The 19,267-nt window shown below is 57.4% G+C and overlaps 1 protein-coding gene across 2 annotated transcripts in view; it reads right to left on the bottom strand.

Annotated features, from left to right (window-relative positions):
* Window positions 1–7,365: 7,365 nt before the first annotated feature.
* The window catches only part of BTBD9 (BTB domain containing 9), a 423,191-nt gene continuing 411,289 nt past the window's right edge, over window positions 7,366–19,267 (bottom strand). For both annotated transcript variants that reach the window (XM_021684707.1, XM_021684708.1), the window contains exon 11: window positions 7,366–9,148. In XM_021684707.1, coding sequence (XP_021540382.1) covers window positions 8,951–9,148 — 198 coding nt within the window. In that variant the 3' untranslated portion in view covers window positions 7,366–8,950. The remainder of the gene's footprint in view (window positions 9,149–19,267) is intronic.

The raw sequence follows: 19,267 nt of genomic DNA, 5'->3' as shown, positions 1-19,267 counted from the left end.
GCCACTGCTGTGGATGGAGATGCAGGACGCAAGATAGGAGCTGCCCCTCCCAGGGGGTCTGACCAGGTGGAAGACCCAAATGTGGAGGAACCAGGGCCTCGGGATGGAGGTACTTGTCGTTTTAGAGCCTGTTGTGGTCAGGACAGGTCTGGCTGGGCATTCGCCAAGGATTAGAGCCAACCAGCTTTCAAAAAGTGAGAGAAAAGTGACTCCAGGGCCAGAGAGTATTACTGGGAAAAGAGGTGACCAAGGATGTGACATTAAATTGTGTAGGAATCCTATTATGGAAGAAAAGAGCCAGGGCCTCCGCAGAACTGTGCTGTCTCCAGGTCTGGAGCATTGTTCAACAAGGGTCTCCTGTTGCCACCAAAGGGCCCACACAGCTAGGGTCTGTTGCCCCCATCCCCTGAGACCCTGCTGTCCCCATCGGGTGCACCTGCTGGGGTTTCCCCACAGCCGTTCAAAGTCAGAGGTTTGCCCCAGGGCCCTGCCCAGCCCCCAGAGCACCACAGCCCCGAGCTGGAGGTGCCGACGGGCAGCGGCTGGAGATGCTCTGAAGAGCTCATGTGTCCAAAGGGCACCGAGAGGCCTCGCCGGGAGGGCCAGGGAGGGCAGCAGACAGAGGAGCCGGGGCTTGGGCGGAAAGTGCCTGAGGGTGATGTGGGGCTTCGAACTCCCCCTGCAGCAAGGACAGTGCAGACAGAAGGGACCCCCGCTTTGGGCCAGTGGAGTCCTGTGGGCACACACCTGCTGCGCGCCCGCCGCCGGCCCAGGAGCGTGGCCCGCGGTCTTGTTGCAGCCCCGCTGGCCTCCGGATGGGCCCGTCCGCTGTTCTGGGCACCGGGTGGGCCCCGGGAACGAGGCCCCCGCACAGTGCCCCCCTCACCTCCGCTACGTGCAGGACGCGCCAGCAGAGATGCGACCACTTTACGAATCGGCGGGCATGTCTGAAGGGAACTGGGCACTCCGTTTGCCGAGTGTCGTGTTTGTGTGTACACGTCGAAGCAAGCTCACTGTGGCTGGAGGCAATCCCTCGGTGGCTTATCTTGCACCATTTCCTGAGCTTCTGGCATCACCTCCTTCTTTTCCACTCCGGTTATTTTTATTTGCAAACTCTCTCTCTTCTTGGTCATTGCTCGTGATTTAGGGAGAGGGAGGGGAAGGCAGTGTTTGCTCTTTTTATCGTACTGCACATGTTGCATTTCAGTCCAGACGGCGACTGGCCCTCAAAACTAGCCGTCTGCCATCTTGAATTCAGAGTCCAAGAGCTTCAAAATTTAAATAGATGAAACAAGTAGAATATACTGGAAATGTTGCAGTCCCAGACAGGTGAAGGACTGAAAATGTGTAGCCACTTCGGAAGGGTTGGTCCTTCCAAGTCCTGGCAAGTGCGTCCCGGGTCCAGGTACCGTAAGATGACTGTTGGTCGCTGGTGGACAAATCTTGTCAATGGAAGAAAGCTAAGACCCTCAGAGGCAGGCAAGGGCTGTCCTTGAAGTCTCATGCCATGCCTCGGTAAAATGAAAGAAGAGTGTGCTGGGAGGATTGGACACATTGAGAAAGGAAAGTGGGGATCCCAGGTGCCCACACAAGAGCTCACAGCCAGCCTCAGGGACTATCTCAGCCGTGGTCAATTCCAGAAAACCGGATTCCACCCGAATCAGGCGCCCCCTAAATCCCATCCGTCCTCAGCCCTCTTCTCTTCTTGAAGCCTCGGGGCATTTGCCCCACTGATCTGCCCTCCCTGCTGGCTGTCCCCCCGAGCTGTTCAGGCACAGGGTCCCTGGTCCCTCAGCCGCCTTTGCTCTCACCTCCCCAGGCTCTACCCACTGGGGCTCCCGGGCTCAGCCCAGGACCGTCTCTTCCCTGCTGGTGATCTCGTCCCAGTTACATAAACACTGGTGACACCGGACTCTCCGCGCCGCCCTCGGCTCCGGGCTGGGGTCCCAGCTGCTCGCACCTCTAGTTCAGTGTTCCTCCAAGCCGGGTGGGTTATCGGGGCCGAAGCTGGGGGGGTGCTTGAGAATGCGGATCCCTGGGCCCCGCCGGCCCCTGAGTCGGGACCTGTAGGCACAGGTGGGGGCCGGGCATTCGATCACGTTCCAGGGGATTGGTCCGCACTGCGGTGGGCCGACTGCTTCCAGGACTCCTCTCAAACTCGAAGAAAAACCTGGTACAACCATGACAGTCTTTCCACAGGATGCTCGGGAAAAAACAGAAACCCAAGCAGTTTATCCCCTGAGCTAAGCTGAAATGAACAGGGCCATCCTCACGAATTCTGGTGCCCGTGATAATACAATCCTGAGTATTTCCTGCAAACCGGTACTCCCTGCGTGAAAGCAGTTCTACCCCTAACTTTTGCTGAGCTGATGTACCAAGATAAGTCGTCACCTTGAGGCCTAGGGTAAGTGAGAAGCAGCTCCTTCTCCGTCACAGACCGTTTGTGTTTGTTGAGCTTCCTTGCATTCTACAAACCCAGCATGTCCCCAGCCGGCTGCCCCATCCCTGGTTCTGTGAAGGCGACCCCACTTGGAGTCAACCTTGACCTTGCTGCTTCTCTCTTGGCACTGACCCTCACATCCTCTCAGCCCCCGGAGCTCGCCTCGTCCACGCAGCACCACCTCTCCCCGGATTTCTGCAACAGCCCTCCCCTCTCCTGCTCCCGCCTCTCCGCTCTACGAGAATTCTCCATCGGGGCAGCCGGGGAGCCTGTTACAGTGTGAGTCAGACCAGGGCCCTCCTATGCTCAGAACCTTCCACTGGCTCCCACGTCACTTGGACAAGAGCCCAATGTTCTCTAAGGATCCTGGGGCCCTTCCCTGGCCCCCACCCCGCCCCCTTGCTCCCTGGGCCCGTCACCCTGGGCCTCACCCCTGCCCCTCACCACGCCAGCCCCGCAGCAAGGCAGGGCCCTGCCTTCCGCTCGCCCTCATCCTGGGAAGGTCTGCCCAGAGGGCCTCAGTCTCTCCCTTACCCCCGGGGCTTAGCCCAGCTGTCCCCTTCCTGGTTTCCACCGGAGCGTCCGCTTCTAGTCCTGTCCTTGCCACGGGCACATGGGCGTGAGGTGCACTTACACTCGTGGATGTTGTCTGTCGTCCGTCCCCCTCCTCAGCAATGTAAGTGCCACGAAGGCAGGACACGGGCCTGCTCTGTGCTCCTTGGTCACCGCTACGTCCCAGCACGAAGAAAAGGGCCCGGGCTGCGTGGTGGTCACAGCCCGAGGGGACCCGGGGAGCAGCTGCGTGGTGAACCCCAGTCTCTCTGGATTCGGTTTTTGTCTTCTTCAGCACATCGACGAATTGTCGGGAACTGCAGTCCGTTCCAGGCGAACGAAACTAGGAGGTTCGCTCACACGACGGTGCCTAAATCCAGGTTCAAAACAGCCTTGACGGGAGGTTCCAGGGCTCAGCTACCACCGCTGGAGGGGCGTTAGCAAAGGGAAATGTCAAGCCCTGCGTGCAGGTTCAGAAAATAAACACGCCTACCCGCTCCAAGCTGTTCTCGGTGACAAGAGCTCAGGGCGAGGCCACGGTCCGAGGCAGCCCAGTGCGGTCGCGTGGGGTGGCGGCCCCGGCCCGGCGGCAGCAGCGGACTCGCCGGGGTGCACACACGCTGGTGGGCGTTGTGCCCCGCGGGGCCCCGGCAGAGACAGGGCGCTGAGTGAGCGCGAGAGAGCAGCAAGGCCCAGAAACCCCAAAGGCGGGGGAGCTTGGTGCTCTCTGGGAAATTCAGGGTATACACAAGTTTGGCAAGAGTAGCTCATCGGTCAAGCCCCACAGCAACCCTGAGACACTCCTGTCACCCTCTGCATTGAGCCGAGGCCCGCCTCCCCTCTAGCTTTTCCAGGAGCTGGGGCTGGGGTGGCCTCAGGACCTTCGTTACGGGGAGAGTTCTGAGTGTTCCTCAGAGCGGCCACTGCCTCTCTGAAGGGAGCTCTGAGGACTGAGCTGCCCTGTGGGGGGCGAGGCTGGGCCCCAAGGCCCTGGGGTGCTCGGCCCAGGGCTTGGCTCCTCCTGGCCACCACAGGGCCCTGTGCCCACTGTCGTCGCCTGCAAGCTTTTCCGATTCACCAGCGGCGCCTGGCCCCGGGGATGGTGAGACCCCGCTGCCTGGGGCAGGCCTTGGAGGGAGCAGCCGTTACAGAGGCTGGGGCTGGGGCCGACCCCACCATCAGGCCCCAAGGCGGGCGATGTGCATGGGGAGTGACCTGGAGCCTGGGGCTGGAAGCAGCCACGGGAGGACCAGCCTGCCCCTGCACCCTGGGCGGCGGGCAGATGCACGTCCACCTCGGACATGCTGGTCCTGTCTGTACCAGGCGCTGTCGGATGCGCTGTCTTGGGCCACAACCCCTGGGGCTCATGGGACGGGATGAGAATATTTGGTGACGGATGGGTGGGTGGGCGGTAGTAGTAACACCCAGTGTTCCCAGGGTATCCACGGAAACCCAAGCCCCAGAACCCAGATCCCCTCCTTAGAAGCCTCTCAAGACCCTCTTGCCCAACTTTCTTCTGCTGGCGCCTCCCACCTCCAGACGGGCTGGAGCCCCCCTGCCCTGGCTCTCGGAGGTGGCCTTCGTCAGCTGTCCCAGCTGCAGGGACAGCTGAGCAGGAGACAATGGTGGAGGCAGGTGGAGGCCTTCTCCTGCCCCCGCTCCCGGCTCAGGGCTATAAATACTCAGGATGCAAATGGTAAATGCTCGAGACACTTATCATAAATTATAGGTGGATGATTATGAATCTTTAGGCCATGAGGCCCCTTGGGGATATTTCAGTTCTTTTAAAAAAACCCAAAAACTAACCTGATGGGCCGGGAGGGCCCCTTTCACAGTCTGGCTTTCATCTGGGAGAGGCCGGGGTGCCGGGAAGGAGGACTGAGGGGCAGGTGAGCAGGGGGCACTATGCCCCTCGCAATGAGTCCGTCACAGAGGAAACGACCTGGCCCAGGTCAACGGTGACTCAAGAGCCAGACGAGAGGGAGGGCACCTTTGGCCCTTCTGCTAGGTTGGAATGTTAGCCCATGGGCATTATTACTTTACCAATATTTTTTAACGAGTAGTTTAAGAGACCGGGGATATTCAAGGTGTGTGTTTGTAGGGGGAGCTGGTCTGTGCACCTGCCCCACAGCCCTGCTCTGGAAGCAGGTCCCAGCCCACATCCGGCCAGCAGGAAGTCCTGCCTGAAGGGATGCGGCGGGGAAGGGAGGGGGGGGCCGGCGGGGGAGCTCGCAGTTGTCCGAGCAGCTCCCACGTCTGCAGAGGCAGACAGGATGCTCTGCTTTTTATTGCGGATCATACGGATCATACCTTCCTTTTTTTCTTCTGAGTCTCTAGAAAGAAAAAGTGATTACAATTTTGTTATCTTCTATAAAAAAAAAAAAAAGAAAGGTGAAGTTGACTGGGTTGGAGCCATCTGCACAACGATTTGACAATTGGGGCGACAGCGTAAGTACTGAGCAATTTTTTGCACAATTCAGAAACTCATGTGTTTTTTTTTTTGACCAAGGGATCAGTCTAACAAACAGATCCCACTCTTGCTGAAAATAATTTCTTTTCCCAACTCTTCTAGGAGTAAAACACTTCTAATGTATTTATCAGGAATCGACACTTCATTTAATAAGATTAAAAGTGACAATTTGAAGAGCAATTGAGAAGAGTCCCACGTTCATCGCGGGCTCGCAGTTCTAACGAGAGTCAGAAGAAGTAAAACAGAAACAGCACTGAGAATATGGGGAACAAGTCTGGGCGGGCATGCGCGTGCATGTCAAACTATCACACCTGTTTCAGATCCGCAGACGAGCAGGCCGCCAGCCCCGCGCGCACACGGGCAGTGGACGCAGGCCCCACCTGGTGTGCCCGGTGTCACCCCAGCTGGCCCTCCCAGCAGCTGCCAGAAGGCGACGGCTATCCCCCAAATCCCCAGTACAGCTGATTCTTGCCCCCACATCATGATCTAAAGGGAAGGGCAGGGGGCTCTGGCAGTGTTCGAGTTCCTGACCTGGCTGGTAGGCACAAAGGTGGTGTTCCACGGTCAGTAACTGAGACGCATCACAGGCATGGGCCAGAGGCCACAAGCACCCTTCTATCTGTCCCCACGGAGGGCCAGGCCTCGCCCGACCTCTCCTCAAACCAATTACGGCCCAGGCTGCACCCTCACAGGGCGGGGTCCCTCGTCTGCCCCCGGCCCCCTGGTGACTGGCCGGGTCTCCTTCCTCACAGCCCACAGGGGAAGTGGCCGCCACCCGCTGCTGGGGCGAGGACTCAGCCGGCACGTGGGAGGCCTTCCGGCTGCACACCAGGTTGTCTTGTCTGCATTCCTGTTTAGCTCCGTGGGGCTCTTGCAGTTTGGGGGCCATTTTGGTCTAGCTGGCTGCAGGGAGGAGCCCCCCAAAGGACCAGCCAGGGTTCTGGAGATCTGCGCATGTCTGGGGCCACGCACCCTGACTGGGGGCTGCAGGCCGCATCCAGAAGGCCCCAGCCCAGCCAGGCATGCAGAAGGAGCCCCCTGCTCCCCAAATCAGAAGGCTCACCACGGAAGGCTGAGCCCACTGACCTGGCAGGAGGGAGAGCAGAGCGGCTTCTGCGGGGCTTCGTCCACGCCGGCCTGGGCTCTAGAGCGGGCTTCCATGCAAGCAAGGCCTCCCGACCGGCCCAGGGGAGGGAACGTGGCCACGTGCCCGTCCCCCCTGCTGCCGAATGCTGGCCGCTCCCGTCTTCCCTTCCTTCCCTTATCTGCTGACACCCACTCCGATCCCCCAAGACAGACCTCGGGGCAGGCGTGCAGACTTTGCGGGCACGGAAGGGAATCCGCAGGGGAGAGCGGGAGGCCGGGAGGCGCCCACACGTGGGTCTGGTGCTGAAGCTCCACGGCCTGTGCCTCTTCGGTGTGCCATGGAGCTGCCAGACCTGGGCCCGAGACGGCGGCGTGGGCCGTGGGCCGGTGGGACCCAACGGTCTGGGGATGGAGGGCCGGAACCTTCCAGGTCCTCACCAGCCCACTCCCTTTCTCCCAGGTCGGCAGTGCCAGCCAAGCCCGGGGACCCACTCCTCCCTGGACAGGCGACTCCAAAGTTTGAATGGAGACTTTCCAAACATCTGAACTCTGCCCTTGCTGACTTCTTGGGCTCCTTCTGTTCCCCGCCGGGTAGTGACTGCGCTGTTGAAGGAAGTGCCGAGTGGACAGGAATTCTCCACGCTAATTGGCGACCGTGTGCCGGATGCTGACAAAGGCAGTGGCCAAGTCCCACGGGGCGGCCACCCATGGCCAGCGAGCGGCCCTGCCATCTGTTACGGGAGCCTCCCGCCCCGCTCCCACCCCGTGAGATGCCTGGCACCCCACTCGCCCCACATGGTGGGGAAGGAGTCAGATGCGCAAGCTGAGAGCGGGGTGGGGGGGCCCAGAGCCTCTGCAGCTGTGGCTGGCGCTGTGGCACCCCTGCCACTGTCTCCTGCCGCCCACGTTCAAACAGAAAGCCCACCTTCCTGCTTAATCATGTGGTTTGATGCCCCCCTGCTGCTCCCATATTGAGAGATCACTCAAGACCAAGTTACACTGGAGAAAGCATTTAGTTAGTGGGCCCAGGGGCTCTGTGTCCACCCATAACCCCACGTGTCTTTAAGACCCCAGAAAGGAACCTTCCCCTGTAAGCCCACCCTCCTCCAAGCGGGGTCACAGGGTGTGCCGAGGGCCTGGGCCTGCGTCTGGGGGGCCGGGGGACCGCGGCCGGGCTTCCGTGGAGCCCAGCAAACCCCAGGCAGCAGGCTGAGCACATTACAAAGGGTAGTTAGCGCTGGACTGGAAGTCACTAAGCAGGAGACACAACAGAGCCACGGCAGGCCACGGCAGTCAGAGGAGATCGGCTCGAGGAGAAAAGCTTCTTAGAACGGCTTTTTCTTCTAAACCCTGGCCGAGTAGTAGGGTCTGGGGGTGAAACACAGCAAGCCCTGAACTATCACGACCGCGCTGCGAAGCCCCAGTTTCGAGTTCCTGACCCTGGCCGGCAGGAGGGCCGCCGTCCCCACGGCCCGGCTAACCAGTGGTGATTCAGGGGCGGGCTCAGCCCAACTGGAAGCTGCTGCGGACTTCCAGATACATTTACAGACTTATGAACAGGAAATTAGCAGGTGGCAAAATATTTCCTCGTCAGCCTCCCAAGCTTAAAGGCTGGATATGTTTCAGGAATGACAGGTTAATAACTCAGGAATTCGAGTGATTATTAACTCCAGTGTCCTCGGATTGATTTGCTCATTGTGTATTTTGTTGAACTTCCTCAGAGGATTTTCCTTGTCAGACCAGGTGCCATGATGAGCCATCTGTGCCTCATTTCGGAGCTGTGCACAGAATCTCTCCGCTCCAGCCCAGGCTTAACCGTACAAAACTAAGCAAGGAAAATTACAGCGTCAAAAGGGATTAAAACAAGTGATTTGCTGTTTGAGCATTTCAAAAAGATCTGGAACACCTATGATTCAGCAAATGGACAATAACTAAAAGAAAGAAAAAATCATTTAGTTGCCAGGGCAATGTGTTCCATAAAAGTAAACACGCTTCGGAAACCCACTTCGTAAAGGGTGCCTCCGGGTCATAAAGGCCCAATGGATCCTCCCACACTTGAGCTCGGTTGCCGAGGTATTCCGACACGGGCCGTCTGCCGCTGCCTTCTGTCCCCTTTGCCCGGGTTAGATTAGAGAGGTAGGGTGTTAATGGTGGACTTGATGAAGACTGAAGACCCATTTTCTCCCCCTGGAGACTAGCCTAATTTGAACAAATTGAGGAGAACAAAGCAGCCCCTTTCTGTCCTTGGGAGAAAGCCTGTTCTGTGTCCGTGTTTTTGCAGCCCAGTCTGCCCCTCCCGGCAGGGGAGGGGGACGGTCAACAGAGATCCCTCCTGGGAGGACGCCCATCCTGGCCCCCTGCCCTCGGGGCCCACCCGCGCCTCCACGTCGTCGGCGCCCCCTTTACTGGTGCTGCCGGTTGGGGGAGCGAGAGGCGGAGCCGGGGCTGGAAGGCAGGGAGCTGCCGCTGGGGGCCTGCAGGGCGTGGGGCTCGAACTGTGGGCCAGCCAGGCTGGGCTCCCCTGGCCCCGACTCCTCGCTGCTTTCCTCCTTCTGGCTGCTCTGCTGCTCTGGACACTCAAAGTGGACACAGTGGAACACCTGGCGAGAGAGAGCAAAGGGCCAGTGAGCAACAGTGGCCGTCCCACCGGGAGGCAGCCGAAGTCCTTCGGGGCCCCACGGACCCGGGGCAGCGACGAGAAGGTGGGACAGAAGTAAATGGGCTGATGGTCTGTAAGTTACAGGCAGTATGACATGGCTTCCTATAAAATGTCCTCATGGGGGCGCCTGGGTGGCTCAGTCGTTACCATCGGCTCAGGTCATGATCCCAGGGTCCTGGGATCGAGCCCCACATCGGGCTCCCTGCTCAGCGGGAAGCCTGCTTCTCCCTCCCCCGCTCCCCCTTGCTTGTGTTCCCTCTCTCGCTGTGTCTCTGTCTGTCAAATAAATAAAATCTTAAAAAAAAATGCCCTCACTGGATTATTCCATTTCGGGTTATTCTTGTCATACGAGCTCTTCGGTTTTAATTAATTAATGAATCTTGCTTTTGGCAGTTGGGTTGAAGGTCAACAGGGGTTGCCTGTGGTGACGGCCGCACAACTCTGTGCTAAACCACTGCATCATAGTGAGTTGTACAGTATGCTAGTTTATATGTCAATAAAGTTGATATTAAAAAAATAAAAAGCCAGCAGGGCATCACCCTGGGGGAGGACCAGGCTTATCTCCAAGGGTCCAAGCTAGTCCCTCCCTCTGCAGCTCTTCCTGGGCCCTGGGGAAGGGACCGGCTCCTGAGGCGTGATTCCGGGCTGGGCAGCAGTGCGGGGCAGGGGGCTTCACCCTGACCCCAACGCGGTCTGGGCCAATCCGGGACGCACACCGCGTGTGGACGAGCCGGCCACCCCCAGGAGCCGAGAGGCGCTCGCCACAGCCCCTGAGTCCCTGGGGCAGCTGCCTGAGCTCTGTGCTCAGTGCCGGGCCAGCTATGGCGTGGACGGGGCGCGGCTCAGAGCTCAGCGGACCATGGTGTGGGTGTGGGTGTGGGTGTGAGCCTGACACGCCCGGCGTGGAACAGAAGGGCACGTGGTGTGTGTGTGGGGGGGGGGAACGAGGGACAGCCAGGAACTCCGTCCGAGGTGGGCCTGCAGAGAAGCTGGCCTGCCCCCTCACCGGCACACACGGAAATTCCTTTGTGCACCAACTACCAGGTCCTTCTGGGGTTCCAGCTCCCTGGGGTCGGCCCCGAACTCTCTGAAGGGGAAGAGTCACCACCTCCTCCGCAGCCGTGGTCTTTGGTGCGGGGTTTGCCGAGCCATTTCCCAGGGAGCACGCTGACAGTTTTCAGGAATTCACTTCCAGAGGCTCAGCATCTGTATTTGCTAAGCTGCCTGCGAACGTGGCTGAATTCGCAACACCCCGCCTCCCCTCACGGAAGGAGAGCGCAGGCCTGCCCTGCCCTCAGCATCCGGGGGGGGCCCTCCCGCGAGAGCGGGCCTCCGCCCCAGGGAGGTGTTCGAATCCAGAACTGAGGTGTACTCCTGACTCCTGTGACTTTTTAAACATAACTGGGATTTCTTCCAGAATTAAAACATTTTCAAGATACACTGGCTAAAACCCATGAGTAAAAGTTCTGCACGATGACTTTCAGATTTGGTGTGCCTTATTCAATGGGTGGGTTAAAATCGATTTTAGTGAATCACGTCATCAAATATTTATTCCTAATAATTGGTTCCTCCTCTTCCATCTTATAAAAATGTGTATTTTTTTTACCTCGTATTTATAAAAATAATTGTACTTCAACTTAATATTTTACTTTTCAACCTTAAATGTTCAAAGAATTACTTACTCTTTCCCAAGTTCTTCTAAGGGACAAGCAAAACATTCGAAGGCCACTGCCGCTGCCCTTAGGAGACTCTAAGCCCTCAAGGGAGTGCTTTTAAAAGTTAATAGGCACAGCCTAGAGGGAAGGAGGGGCATTTCGGGGTTAGAAGTGTTCCAGGCAGGTTAACAACATGGGTGAAGACCTCAGGAGGAAAGGGCCCACTGGTGTCTGAGGGAAAGATCCAAGTCAGTGGAGCTGGCGAGGCCTCTGCGGAGGAACACTCCAGAACCTGCTCATCCCATGAACACCGACTGGGCACTTCCCGCGGGGCCGAGCCTGCACATCAGCTCCAACAGCAAAGACTCTGGCCTCAAAAGTGCACAGGCCGCTGATGAGGTGCAGGGATGTTTGGGGAGATTCATCCAGCCATGAGGGCAGGGCGGCCTGCAGATGGAGGACAGTGTGGTCAGCTCCCGGCCAACGGTGTTGTCCTCAACAAGGGGTGAGAGCTTTGGGTGGGAGGTCACAGAGGCCAAGGGGAGGAGCTACGGTCCGTGAGGTGATTCAGGAGAAACACACATCCACCCTGGCTACTTGTTAGAGGTGAAGTTCAGCAAAGTGGGACAAATCCGGAGGGCTCCCAAACTTTTGGGATGAGCCGGCACAGGAGGCTGGAGCCCAGGTGGCCGGGGGTGGGGGGTGCGCAGGAAGGGCCGCACAGGCTCACTGGGGCAAGGGAGGCGTGTGAAGAGGGGCCTGGCGGTAGCGGATCCCACGAAGAGGCAGGGGCAGTGATGGGGAGGCTGGAAGCCTCAGCTGGAATGGGGTTTAGGGGTGAGGTCCACTTCCTGAGGGGCCCGATGGCTCAAGAGTTTTAAACAGACCGCTGTGCTGGACTGCAGGGATGGAGGCTGGGGGTGTGGCAGGGGGACCGCTGGGCAGAAGCCCAGCTGCTGGACCAGAGCCTCCTGGGCAGACAGCTGGTAGGGCCCTGGCTCCCCAAACGGTACTACCTAATCCCCGGCTTTCTCCCTTCCGTCTCCAGGCTTCTGCTAAAGAAGTAAGATGGTGAAACTGGCAAAGCTCTCGGTGAACTTGGGTACAAATGCGGAGTGTGCCTGGTTTGTAGTGATGTTTGCACTGGCTGGTGGGTGCCTGGAGCCTGCGCGGACAGCCACGAAAGGCAGGCCATGTGGCCCAGGGGCATGGCACCTTCCCGGCCCATGAGGGAGGGACACACTGCCCCCCCGCCCCCCCCCCCCGGGCCACCCAGTGCTTCCAGGACAGCGGCAATTCCCACCCTGCTCCCTTTTTTCCGCCGGCCTACTGGCCGAGAGGGGCCGCTCAGCTTCGATTCTGCCCGTGTGGCGAGTCTGCTGCTGGATAAGGGCCTGTCTGTAGGCACAGGTGCCCTGGGAGCGGGCAGGACGCAGGGCAGGGCTGGTGGGCACCTGCTCCTCTCGCTGAGGGGGGGCGGCACAGCTGTGGCAGACAGTTGCAGGGGGTGGGGGTGGGGGGACAAGGAACTGTCCCTCCTTCGTCCCAGGGGCTCTGTGGCCACCATGGCTCAAGCACACGCACCGTGCACACACACACACAACCTTCTACTGTAGAATTGGTTCACAGAGGAGAAGACATGTAATGGCAACTGTGAGATTATAGTTAAATTATAAATTCCGTGCTTACCTTCCTGCATCACTATTTTCCCCATATTCCCACCTCAATTCATTTATCTACCGCTGTTTCAAATTTCGCATCTCAAACTCTAATATGAAGACTAATGGAGGCCATGTGTCTTCAGGTCTGTCCTGTTCATTTTGGCAGAGCCGGGTTCCTTGGAGGGAGCGGATTTCTCTCCAGGAAGCTCAGGGGGCCCTGTTCTCACCATGGTGCTTCCTGGGGGCCTCACGGTGCCAAGTCACCCCCATCCTCCTCCCTTTTCCTTTCTTCCCTTCCTTTCTGCCGTTAGAGCAAATCTCCCTGTTTGGGCCCATCTGCAGGTGCTTACCTGGCAAGAGCCCGACGGGAGGGCTGTTGTGATTCTGACCTGTCTGGGCCATCAGCTCTGACCTGCACCACGCAGGGCAAACCTGGACATCTGAGCGGCCGCTATTAATCTCTTCTTCTCCATCAGTTTAACGTTCTTTAAGCTTTTCAAGTGACAAGACCATCTTCGGGCAGGTTAGCGACGGCCTCTCTGGCCTTATGAGCACTCTTCTTTCTAAGCGCAGGTGGGGCTGTCGGGGGCACACCAGGCCAGCCCCCCAAAACACCCCTCCACTGCCTGGAGCCCCACCCGCACCCTCTCTCAAGCCCCTCCTTGGAATTTCTCGCAAGCCAACAGACACCCTGTTCTCTTTCCCAGTCCAGTCTGGTCACACTCTGTCCCCAGAGCCCACGTCTCCACCCTCTGACAGGGAAATGTGCACACGCTGTCCTTACTGCACCTGCCCCATCTCTGACCCTGAGTCCTTAGCCTGTCCCATCAGGCTCTCTAGCCCGTTATTTGTGCAATCCTGCAGCCTGCGCTCTCGGCTCATAGCTCCGGAGACTATTCCTCAGGCCCTGGGGCTGATGGTCATCCGTGCATTGACTGATGCTTGCCCAGTCCTCATTACCTTCCCTCTGTATGGAAGGGGTTTCTACCCCCGTGCGCCTGCGAGCTTCTCTGTGCCCTTAATTTCTGGGCAAGCTCTTGCCCCACAGGTCCTGCGAGGCTTCAGGCCTCCCGCCCCCAAAGCCTGGCCCACTCCTGCCTCTGTCTACCCATCTCAGCAACCTTGGGACTCAAGGACCAATGCATGGTTGTCCCTTCTCCCACGCAGGCCTTGCACAGGAATAAACATATCACTGTTTCAATTCTGGATTGAAAAATAAACTTAAAAAGCTCTCTGTGGGGCCAGGCACTATCGGCTGGCCCTTCAGAATGTGCCTTTCATCTTGGAAAGGGTCCCCTCAGCGTCCCTACTCTGAGGGGCAGGGGGCTTCTGCTCTGCACGGCACTGGGAAGGCCTGGGAGGACTGTCTGTAGTGGGCGCCTAATAAATGCTCGCTGGCCTGCCTCTTACTGCCCTCCTTCCCGCTGTCATTCCCACTTCCAGCCTGCATTTCTCTCTTCCCTAACTTGGGTGATGTGAACAGCACAACCGTCTTTAGCCCATTTAACCAACCTGCTTTAAAATAATAGTGCAAATGGCTGTTAGTCCCCACATGGCCAGCAATAGTGCCAATGAATCTCCGCGGGCTGTTTTCATGTACCGCTAGGGCTGTCCCTCCTGAGAGAGCCTAGGCACAGCTCCCCTGGCACCTGTGGTGGGCCCCCCCCCCCCGTCTGAGTTAGGGCAGACAGGAGGCTGTGGACCGCCCGGCTGCTGGCTGCCTGACCGAGCCCCGCTATGGCCCTGCGGTGGGCATGCAGGTGACCAGACAGGAGGGACGGGGCCACCTCCGAGCCGGGCTTCAGTCTGGGGCCCAAGGGTGTCCCTGAAGGACCACTGAACTTCAGTGTGGGTTCCCTAAGCATCTCCGGAGAGCCAAGCAGGCTCTGCCAGATTCAAAGGCAACACACAGGAAACAGTTGCTTTTAGGAAGTCACAAACGGTGTGCTGATGGTTCTAAGGGAAAAAGGGTGTGTTACAAATGGGAAGATGGGTCAGGCCTGGAGTCAATGAAGAGGTAAAATGTGTAGTGGGAGTCAGAACAAGCAGGCAAAGGGCAGGCGCAAGTCGGGAAAGGAAGGGTGCCTCTGGGTGCCAGGCATAGAGAGGGCAGGGCGAGCCCCACATGTGTGGGAGGAGTGGCCGGAGGAACCGGGTGACGGGTGTGGAGGTCAGGAGGTCTGAGCGCATCCATTCATTTACTCCACAACACGTACAAGGCACCTGCCGACCACGTGGGTCCTGGTCCCTCAGAGGGTGCACCATCCGGTCAGGACAGCAGACACATTCGTGGACGAGCAAGGAGCTCTGGGCCTACAGGGAGCCCTGAGGGCATGGAGGGGTGCCCAGCCAGCCGAAGGGGGAGTCGGGAATGAATGCTTCCTGGGGGTGGAGAGGTCTGAGCTGGGTCGGGAAGCTGGAGGCAGCCAAGCAGGAAAGGCCAGAGGAGGGAGCCCTTGACGCAGCAGGAGAGGGGAGCTCTCCAGCCAAGGGTGATGATGGAGAGAGCAGGGGGGTACGGGGTGGGTGGCAGTGGGGGGTATGGCTCCGGGCAGCACTCTGAGGGGCTGGCCAGACCTGAGCAGGGGGCCAAAGGCTCCGGACAGAGGAGGCTCTTAAAAAAGCATTCAATTAAAAATATTACAAAAGGAATACAAATAATAAAACTGTCTAAAGGGTGGGGGGAGTCTAAAGGAATAAAGTAGGGACAAGAAACCCTTAAACTCTGAAACCCCCTGAGGTAGACTTCAGTGATCTGGGATAAACAGGAAAGAGTCATTTTTAAAGGAAGAATAACAGAACTTGAGAACAGACATGGTGAGATGGACATAGGAAAGAAAAGGGTCCGCAGTGGCTGGAAGGATTCTCTGGGAGGACAGAGATGGCAGCCTGCCTTGCTAAGAAGGTGGCAGCAGCGGGGTCCCGGGCTCCAGGCTCAGCCAACCTCCAAGGGCCTGTCCTTGCCTTCAGATCCTTTCCTGTTTTTGTTTTTTAAACTTCAAGGCATCCCACTGAGCACAAACATGGACCAGGGCGCTGAGTGGGGGTGGGTGGGGGGTGGGGGGTGGCTGTACGGTGCCCCTGCTGGTATGAGTTTACTTCCCTGCAGAGGAGGCAACAGTGTGCCCAAGGTCCCAGGAGTGAGTGGAGGGATTCAACTTCAGGGCCGAGCAGCTCTTAAGCCTGCTCATCCCTCTGTAGAACAGCGTGCCGGCCCCGAACCCTACGCAGCACAACACCAACACCCAGCCAGGCTCTGGGCTCCCGCACCTCACCACCATCATCTTGTGCAAGACTGGGCACCTGGGCACCCAGAGAGGGGACCTGACTCTGTTCTTGCGAGCAGGGCTCGGAAGTGAGCCTGTTGGGGAAGAGAGGCAGCAGGGCCTCTGCTCTGTTCATAGGGAGACCAGGGGAGGTAGCTGAGGGCTCGGGGAGTCCTCACTACCCCCCAGGGGCACGGGCTGCCCCCCGAAGTGTCCGCCTGTGGGGCCGCAGCCTGAAGCTCCTCTGCCTCCCTCTAGGGGAGAACAGCCAGGTCCTGAGTTTCTCTTTGCTCAGAAGCTTGTGTCATTCCATTTCTTTCCTGCGAACCTTCCCAAGACTGCAATACCCCTTGGAAAGGATGTGACCAAAAGTGAATGAGGCGTACAGGGCAGTCGCACCACTGATTTATGCAAAACCATTACCACGGCCGCCGCACCATTCTCCCATCCCCTTTTCGGCAATCATGTATCCCATTAGCCTGTTTGATTGCCACTGCTCACAAAGGGGCACCTTCGCTGAACCAGCTTCAGTGGCCTCTGGATCTGTCCCCCGAGAGGAGCCGGCTAATTTGGAATGTAGTCGTGTGTACGAATCCGACACAGCTTGAGTCACTATCCGGGTGTCCTTTTTTGTAGCTGCTGTTTATTATCACTTTGCCTTTCCTCTCTGGGAGCCATAATTCTCGACACGTTTGAGCGAGTCTGGGGCGTTCTTTTCTCAGGGAGCCACCTGCAGGGGACGTGCACAGCCGCGCCAGCCTGTGCTTGGGCAAGCCCCTCGGCCGCGGGCCGTGCCGCCCTTCATTATGGGGGCTCCCCAAGCACGGTGTGCTCGACAGAGCTTCGAGGCGCTTAGACACACGGAAGCCTCGGCTCATTTTCCCAGGTTGCACTAAGAGTCCACCGTGAACTGTGGCAGAAATTGGGGAAATTTAATAAATGTTGATCCATGGCTCTACCTTGCTTTTCTGGTTTCTCCTGAGTAATTTTCCCAGACTGCTCTCATGCCTGCCAGTACAAATAGGATTCCTGACTTTCGACTTAAATTTCCAAGGTGACATATCTTGATAAAATAGGTAACCGCCTCTCAGGGATATGTGCCCATAAGTCAGGCACAAAGACACGGCTTCTGGGCAATGCCACCCCGAAGACCGCCTGCTCGGCTTTCCCCGTGTCCACGGCAGTGGCACTTGCACCCACGCCGCGTTCAATGAGCGCTCAGGGATCCCGACGCTGGTGACAAGGAACGTCTTTCTTACACCCACCGTGGGAGATCAGGTTAAGCGTCCCTCTGCAGTCTGCTGGGATGTTTCACTTTTTGTTCCTCTAAAACTGAAGTCCAAGTGCCTCCAACAAAACACCCTTTTTTATGAGCAACAGTTCTGTTTATGTTCATCCGAACAGCCCAAAACATGGTTTTCAGTTAAGAAACCCTTTTTTAACGGGAGACATTTCCAGATTGTGAACAATACTTTTTCAGTATTGCTTCGGGGTGACACGATGCCCAAACCGTTTTTGCACAACTATCTAATCCTAATAGGCACAGGAGTACGATTCCTGGTGACACTGCCTACGTATGGCAAGTTCTTGAACTTTCCAATACCACTTTCCCACATTCGCGTAGGCCAGGGCTCCCACAGATCCCTGGAACTTTATGGCTTGGAAGGTTCTGGAAAAAGAGCCTTTCCAATACATATCACTCCAGGCAGCCCTGCAATCCCTGGTTACTGTTTTTTCTGTGTGTACACTCCAGAGTTCCAGGGAGAACGATTTACTCTCTCATCGTAATTATCTTGGCCCCGGAGTGTGTTAGAGGTATCTTTTTATTTTTGAAAAAAAGACTAAGAAACAAAACAAGGGAAATGTTCCAGTTCCCAGGTAGAACCTGGTAGGTGTGGCCTTGCCAAGACCCCCTTCCCGCTGGAGGGGCATCTAGGAGCCTGCCTGTGCCCCCTCGCCCTAGAAGGCCAGCTCGAGTAGCCCCAGCTGTCCGGGACAGTTCTTCACTTCCTCTGGCTGCATGGAGATCCTGGGTAGTGGGACTGGGCAGTGGGACACCGCTCGAGATCATTATCCGCACAAGCCCGACGTCTCCCTTTGTCTCGCCGCAGGGCGGCTTAGCTTCTGTGCACACCCTCCCCCAGGCCAGTAGGTTAGTGCAAGAGTTACTGCTGCTCACGATATGCAGAAGGACTGTGGAGTGTTTGGAACGATGACCTGCGCTCACTGCCGTGCCACCCTCCCCCTCTCTTCCCAAGCAAATCTTTCATAATCGAGATTTAAGAAGAGACGCCTGTAACAGTTTGTCTTTTATAATTATGCTACAAATTAAATATTTTCCTGCCTTTTCTGTCTCACTGGGAAGGAATCTTTAAGACTGAATTCACTCTCATTTTTTTTTAAGATCTTATTTATTTCTTAGAATGAGAGAGAACACGAGCAGGGGGAGGGGCAGAGAGAAAAGCAGACTCCCCGCTGAGCCCGGAGCCCGACGCGGGGCTCCATCCCAGGACCCTGGGATCATGACCTGAGCCAAAGGCAGATGCTTAACTGACTGAGCCACCCATCACTCTCATTTTGAAGACAAGTGTCCTGAGAACCAGGGAGTAAAGTGACTTGTTGGGGGTCACAGGGCTGGTTGGGGGTGAGGCTGGTCCCAGTGCTGGGGTCTCCTGGACCGCACTCGATGAGTGTGGTGAGGCCTTCCCTTCCTTCCACTCTCCTCTCTCTTCCTCGGCTCATCCCCTACTTTGCTAGCCTGTGCATTATGGCTAGGTCTCAGAGCTTACTTCTAGACCCTCCCCACCCCTTTCTTCTTAGCCTGACTTCTGAGGTACCTGACTTCAATCATGATCTAAAGTGTAGTCCTTAAACCCACATTTTTGTCTGGATGGCTCACCTTTAACCTCCCCCTTCACCTTGTCCTAGAGTTTCTTGCAACTAAATGCTTCCAGACTTGCCCACAGCCATCACCTGGCCATTTTCCAAGGTCATGGGGATTATAGCCTGGTGCAATCTTCCGTTCTTCCTCATTCCTCAGATGCAGGTTGTCACAAGGGATTCCTGAGAGCTTATTTCCCTCAGAACCCTGCACTAAAGCTCTGGCCTTCGGTCTGATTTATGGAGGGGCTACGGTGTGGGGGACAGGGGCCTGGGTGCTGGGACACGAAGATACCAGGACACCATCACTGCCCTCAAGAAGTGCAGCATAGTGGAGGACCTGGGCAAAGCCTCTGCAGTACTGTTAGGTAAACTCACAGGTGCCAGGTTGGCTTACCTGTCCATGCCAAGGCCTCCTGTTCCTGTGCTTACCTTGTGCCTGGCCCACACCCAGTCCTGCCCCTGCAAATACCACCTCTGCCTTGCATACGCCCCACAGGGCATCCAGGTGCCACTGGAAGGCTGGTTTGTGCCGGTTATTTCTCTTCTGAGCACGTCTGATTTTGGCACCTCCCTCCCCCATCACTGCCATGTGACA

This window comes from Neomonachus schauinslandi, chromosome 8 (genome assembly GCF_002201575.2).
Source record: "Neomonachus schauinslandi chromosome 8, ASM220157v2, whole genome shotgun sequence".
Classification (NCBI taxonomy): Eukaryota; Metazoa; Chordata; class Mammalia; order Carnivora; family Phocidae; genus Neomonachus; species Neomonachus schauinslandi.
This window is presented reverse-complemented; position numbering and strand designations above follow the sequence as displayed.